General features: G+C 34.9%; 1 protein-coding gene across 3 annotated transcripts in view; it reads left to right on the forward strand.

Moving 5' to 3' along the window:
• Positions 1-6,871, forward strand: part of FABP12 (fatty acid binding protein 12) — a 48,912-nt gene extending 42,041 nt beyond the window's left edge. For 2 of the 3 annotated variants that reach the window (XM_076005195.1, XM_012740038.2), the window contains exons 2-5: positions 1,227-1,363; positions 2,983-3,155; positions 4,664-4,765; positions 6,716-6,871. In XM_076005195.1, the coding sequence (XP_075861310.1) occupies positions 1,291-1,363; positions 2,983-3,155; positions 4,664-4,765; positions 6,716-6,790 (423 nt within the window). In that variant the 5' untranslated portion in view covers positions 1,227-1,290 and the 3' untranslated portion in view covers positions 6,791-6,871. The remainder of the gene's footprint in view (positions 1-1,226; positions 1,364-2,982; positions 3,156-4,663; positions 4,766-6,715) is intronic. The other variant, XM_076005196.1, reaches the window with a different exon arrangement.
• The last annotated feature ends 358 nt before the right edge of the window (positions 6,872-7,229 follow it).

A 7,229-nucleotide genomic window follows, 5' to 3' on the forward strand; every position in this document is an offset into this window, starting at 1 on the left:
TATGCAAAGTTTCTTAGCCACATATTAAGTGTAAAACACTAATAACACTAGTTACTCTGTAAATGTTATTTGAATAATTATCAGTAAGACTATTGGCCTGGATAAATGCCTTTACAGATATTAGAATTTGGAAATTTAACATTTTAATGAGAATTATTATAAAGTACCATATCCCCATTCCTGTTTTAAAAGAATTTGATAACTTAAGTTTTTCTTAATAATGCTATTGTCAACATAGGGACATCAAGCACTGACAGGGATCCTCAAACTTTTTAAACAGGGGGCCAGTTCACTGTCCCTCAGACAGTTGGAGGGCCGGACTATAGTTTTAAAAAAACTATGAACAAATTCCTATGCACACTGCACACATCTTATTTTGAAGTAAAAAAAACAAACGGGCAAAAACACCCACATGTGGCCCGTGGGCCGTAGTTTGAAGACACCTGGCCTAGAATTAACAACGATGTCCTCAGGGGCTGATGGCAGTTGGTATAAGGGTGTGTTTGTCCTTTAAGTTGAAAGAAACAGAAACTAGCTTTAATTAAGGAGGATCTACTAAGAAGATATTTGGTGTTCTTGTGCCAATGACCACTCTCTAAGCTTATAGAAAGTCAAGCTAGCACCTGAAGAACCATTAGGAATAGGGCTGTGTGTGGGTGAAACATGGTCTCTTTCTTTTTTCTCTGTTCCATTTTCTTGCTCACGTGGCTTAAGTATGCACGTGGCTTAAGTTGGTTGTTTCAGCCCTTACTAAACTTTTTACTTCAAATGCCAAATACCATCTCTGCAGTCTCTCTGGTTCTTAGTTAAAATCATCAAGAATGAGAATATTAGATCTCCAAACAGCCAACAAATTGGCTTTTTCTGAATCACCCTTGGTCAGAGAAAGAGACCTGGGGCATTGGAGTCCAACGGCATCAGCAGTGAGGTCCAGGCACACGCCTTGTATATGACGTTGTGTGTGCCAGGGCCCAGGCAAGGGAAGTAACATCTAGTTTTGATCCTAACTTAGTGCTGGAAACGTTATATCTAATCCTGCTAAACACTCTACCATGTTTCCGTTTTCATCCTGACTTATTTACATTTAAGAGAACTTTTTTGCTTTAGATGGTATTCAGGGAAAATTGCAAGCATTAGATTTTCTTTCTTTTTTTTTTCTCCTGACTTTTCTCATTGCACTCTCTATCCAGAATTGTATTAAAAAACACGTTCTGATACTATTTCAGGGAACACCAATATACACACCCCTATGAAGCTATATTTCTTTGAGATTAACTTATCTCAAACAGAATGGTTGATCAGCTCCAAGGAACATGGAAATCCGTTTCTTGTGAAAATTTTGAAGACTATATGAAAGAACTGGGTGAGCTAAGTTTACTTGCGTATCGTAGCCAATAAAAATGGGAGTTTTGATAGCCCAGAACTTGCTCTGTATAAAATAATATTAATCTTGGATCCTCTAATTTTTCACATAGAAAAAATAAATATTGATTCAGCACCAAGAGACAGTTCTGTGCAGGGCTAGGTTGGAATTGACATAATCTCTTATGTAATTTTTACTGTGGGTTTACGGAAACAAAATATGTAAGTACCATATACTACACAGCAAATGATTTTAATAAATGATTTAAAACAAAAAGACACAATTATTTTAAAAAATGATATTTTACAAATATCAGACCTCTAATCTTCAGAAATCTTCAGAATAGATCTTTGCTTCCAGCTTCCGGAGGCTGCTGGCATTCCTCAGCGTATGGGCGCATCACTCCAATCTTTGCTTCCATATTCACAATGCCTTCTCTTCTGCAGACTAACATCCTCTTCTTCTCTCTTATAAGGAAATTTGTGATTTATAGTTAGGGTGCACTCTGATAATCCAGAATAATCTCCCCATCTCAGATCCTTAAATGAACCATATCTGCAGAGTCCCCTTTGGCAAATAAGGTAACATTCACAGGATCCAGAGATTAAGACATGAATATCTTTGGGGAACATTATCTAATCTGTCACATCTTGTGGTTGTAGTTTACATTATGAATTCCATAAACCAGATTATAGTATTCCCCCAGTATATCTTCTCTCAGAAATTTAATTTAGGTATTGCTGTGTACATAGTGCTATTTCTATTAAAATATTCCTACATGTAATACACAGACCTGTGTGTGCAAGGATGTTCACTGCAGAATTATTTATAATAACAAAAATGGAAACAAATTGCTCATAAATAAGGAGACAGATAAAATAAATTTTGGCATATACATACCATGGAATATTATGTAGTTATGAATAAATATGTTTGTATGTACAGACTTGGAAAATCTTTAAGACATACATGTAAGAGAAAAAAGCAAGTTGAATAGCAATGGCTATAATATTTATATTTTTAAAAATTCTATATATGGTGGTAATGGTTGCACAACATTGTGATAAACTTAATGCCACTGGATTTTACACTTAAAATGCTTAACATGGGAAATTTATGTTATATATTTTTTACCACAATAAAAAATACACAGATAAAAATATAATAGAGAAAACAAACTCCATATATGTGTACATATAAGAATATAAGTGAAGAACTTACATTCTACATTACATGAATAATCCATATCAAAGTATTTTGGTTGATTGTGAATGGATATAATTTTAAAATAAGGAGATGGCTCATAGTTTTAATCAGATTTTCAAAGGGATCCATAAATCAACAAGATTAATAACCTCTAGATTAGAGAAACAATCTAATGGCTTAACAACAACTAGAGACTGATTATTTTGTGTGCAAAAAATGAGGTTTTTTTTTCCTGCAAAAAATAATCTATTTTAACATATAATGGTGGAGCTACTAGCTTTAGAGATGTGAATTCATGAACCATTAAATCTTTTCCACTCATAAACCTTCTCCTGGTTAACAAAGAATTACACAGATAATGTGAGTTCTTGGAGCCAACAACAAATTTATATGTCCTTTCATTTGGTTTCCAGGAATAGGAAGAGCCAGCAGGAAACTGGGCTGTCTGGCAAAACCCAGGGTGACCATCAGTAGAAATGGAGATGTGATCACGATCAAAACCAAAAGCATCTTTAAAAACAATGAGATCTCCTTTAAACTGGGAGAAGAGTTTGAGGAAACCACACCAAGTGGCCGTAAAACCAAGGTGAGGCCTACAGCAATCTGTCAGATAAATTTTATAAGAATATTAGTTAGAAATCATCTGAAGTAAGTAAGCAGTTATAGCAAACATATTTTAAGTTAAACAAGTTAAACTTGTTAAACTTTTGCCTAAAACCTAATTCTGAGGATATTAAATGTTAGTATACAAATCTCCTGGGATATTTGAAAAATTCTTACTTCTCAATCCCATCCTCAGTCACTCTGATGTCTGCAGTAGACACCCCAAAATCACATTTTTTAGTAAGTCTCAAGTGATGCTTAGTAGACCACATGTTAAGAATCATTTTCCTAGATTAATATTTATACCTCTCAGAAACAAAATGTCTCCCTTTCCATTTTGTAGCAATTTTCCATGCATAGAGTTACAATGAATTAAACTTGTATTAGCTGCTAGTTTTAAACTTGTATTAGGCAAAGTTAGGCCATGATAACAAATGACTCACAAGGTCACAGTGGCGGATTTATTTCTAACTCACAGTCCGTATGTAATGTTGGGGTGGAGTTGGGGAAGTTTGCGTGTGTGTAAAGGGGGGTGGATAGGGTATCATGTCGGCCCCTCTTAATCTCTCAGGGATCCAGGCCAGAGGACGTTTAACTACCTTGTAGCTGCACCATCTGGAAATTGTGGTCTTCTCAGTCAACAGGATAAAGAAAGAGACACAGATTGGCCTTTTTATTTCCTCTGAAAGTGACACACAGAGTTTTCATTTCCATCTCATGGGCTACAACTGAAATACATCATTTATTTAAAATACATAATTTACTCTCATATTTATTGTTCATTGTCTGTTTCCCTGCACCAGAATATGAGTTTCTCAAAGACAGGATTTCCTGTCTCACAGAACCCAGAGGTTGGTCGTGATAGTTAATAAATATTGATCATTTGTATGAATGAACTCAACATAGGATTGTTAAACTATATGGATGGTAATATCCTGATAAAAGAAACTGTCATATCACTTTAATAGGCAGCTACTATTAATAAATTAATAGACTTTAAATTCCTATGCCATATAAAATGGAAGATAATTTTCATCTAAAATGTTTAATAAAGATGTCTGTGCTAAATTTAAAAAAATCTAGAAGGAAAAAGCTGGAAAATATTGTTGGGGTAAAAAGAGGAAGGGGGAATTTTGAATTAGCTTCACATATATTTCTAAAATTGAAGTTTACTTGTGATTCTTTATGCAAAGAGATAACACTTTGACTATATATATGTGTATATATATACATATATATAGTAAAAAATATAAAGAAGATTTCACTTACTCTTCAAGATAATATTACGTTTTTACTCTTGTAAAACTTTTTTTCCCCAGCAGAATTAGCCAACAAATTTACTGTTGACAGAGTCTTAAAATAAATGGGATTGTAAACAAATTCTAAAACTATCTGAGAATATCACAACAGCTAAAAAAATTTGGCGCCCGATGAAATTTGGGTGTCCAAATATGACAATCTGATCTGAATTCTGTTTCGTCTGTTTTTCAGAGTAAAGTAACCTTAGATAACGATTCCTTGATCCAAGTTCAGGACTGGAACGGCAAGGAAGCCACTATAACAAGGAAACTGGTGGACGGGAAAATGGTGGTGGTGAGTGAGCCGGTTCTCCTATTTCCTCACCTATCACAACCCCCAGCATAAAATCACTCAAGTAACTTGTTCTCAGACAGCAACGAATGCCGTTTTTCTTTTTCTCTTGCTTTATAAGAATGAGGAAAAATATGATCAGATAAATGTATAATCATGACTATTATAAAATGTGCATGGATTGAAGAAGTAAAAAACTAGAGAACATTTTAAAAAATTCTTTGACTCACAGGTAAACCAAAGCGAGCATGTGTTTTTGCAATAAAGGCATTAGCGGGGATTGAGGGTTGTTGCCAATCCACGCCGGGATTAACTTCTCACTGTTCTTCCAACTCAACACCAAACAAAGCATGAAAAGGAATTTTAAACTAGGGGTATGGAGTTGGAGTGGTATCTTTCTGGTCTATAGATAAGTTAACACAAGTAAGAGCTAATATTTATGCTGCTACCATGTCTATAAGTTTTCATATAGTATTTACTCCTTCCTCTCAATAATCCTGTGAGACAAGATTTGTTAGCCCATTTGACAGGCAAGGACACTGAGATTCAGACACTGACTTACCTAAGTATATACAACTAGAAAAATGTAGTGGTGCTGAGAATTAAAATCCAATTGGCTTAATTCCAAAGTCTACTTTATAGAATCTACTTTATATCCATCCTTCTCCCTGTCAGGATGGCTTTCCAGGTCTTTCCCACTTCTGCAGCGTGGAGGGATGTGTGTAAACGATTCTTCTCCTCCCAAACTCCCACCTGTACCAAAATAAATTAAAAAGTAATTTTAGACAAACTATAAAATAGTTCTAAGGGAATACGCAAGGTTTGTATAAAGGTACACAACATCTAACCTCATTTCTTAATACAGGGATATTTTTTTCTTTCTATAAAAACAGTACATTTTAGGCTGGGCACAGTGACTCATACCTGTAATCCTAGTACACTGGGAGGCTGAGGCAGGAGGATTGCTTGAGGTCAGGAGTTTGAGACCAGCCTCAGCAAGAGTGAGACCCCATCTCTACTAAAAATAGAAAGAAATTAGCCAGACAACTAAAAATAGAAAAAATTACTCAGGCGTAGTGGTGCAGGCCTGTAGTCCCAGCTACATGGGAGGCTGGGGCAGAAGGATTGCTTGAGCCCAGGAGTTTGAGGTTGCTGTGAGGTAGGCTGACACCACAGCACTCTAGCCCAGGCAACAAAGCAAGACTCTGTCTCAAAATAATAATAATAATAATAATAATAATAATAATAAGTACATTTTATTCCTTATAAAGTCAGAAGGGGAAGACTAGGGATGACTGACTATATTGCTGCTTATCATGACGTAGCCAATCAACAGACAGGTTTTATAGTTCATTAAGAGGAACACTAGACTCAGAATCCAAGGATGTGGATTTCCATCTCTGCCAGTCAGTACTTTTGTGACTTTGGACAAGTTATCTGTCCTCTCCAAAACTCACATTCCTTGCTTTCAAGATGTAGACAGCGTCTTCATGAAAGTTTTTCTGAGAGAATTGCATGTCATCATTATGTATCAGTGCTCTGAAAACCATAAAACACTGTATTACATCAATGTAAGTTAGTATTCTTATTTGAAAAATGTAGAGTATGTAAAATAACAAAAATGCTTCAATGTTGGCATTTAAAATATTTTAATACAAACTTAAAATTCCAAACCGTATGCCTTGCTTTCTTCATATATATATATATATATATATATACAAAAACTTTATATATACCTCATATATTCACCATATATGTACCACATATATGTGATTTTCCACATATATATAATATGGCAAAATCAGCTAACAAATAGGTCTTATGTATAGTCTATATAGATTTCTTTTCAAGACTTTTAAGGAATGTGTGTATGGCTATTACTTAGTTTACATATTTCTAAACACCAGTTTCACCAACAATACTTATTTGTCTTGTCCTTCTTTTGTCTTCTAGGAAAGTTCTGTGAACGATGTCATCTGCACACGGACGTATGAGAGGGTATCAGGGGACACAGTCTCAAACTCTTAAACTTTCTCTGGCTGTGGTACAAATTACTGAGGTTGTTTAAATACAACTTCCAAGTAAAATATTGTGGTTGTTAATATGAAAGAGGCTTTTTTTTTTTGCACAAGCGTCAGCAATTTTGTTTGCTCTGTTAAATACGCCGGTATCATGAAGTCCCTTGGCATTAGCAGCTCTGAGAAACCAGGATGGTATATCAATGCAGGGCTGGGATAATATATTCCAACAGGCACTTGAGGCTGATTTTCTTCTCATTATGCATTTTATGTACATCCTCTAAATTCAACATGATCTGTTCTATGTTGGGAAAACAATATTAACTTTTTAATAAACTAGTTAGGACATACAAGATATCTCACAGATTACAGCCTCAACCGTATGTGAAAGGATAAGAACCATGTTTGGAAGTAAAAGCAGTAACTGAAATCTAGTATAATATCTTACT

The sequence above is a fragment of the Microcebus murinus genome, chromosome 7 (assembly GCF_040939455.1).
Source record: "Microcebus murinus isolate Inina chromosome 7, M.murinus_Inina_mat1.0, whole genome shotgun sequence".
In the NCBI taxonomy this organism is placed as follows: domain Eukaryota; kingdom Metazoa; phylum Chordata; class Mammalia; order Primates; family Cheirogaleidae; genus Microcebus; species Microcebus murinus.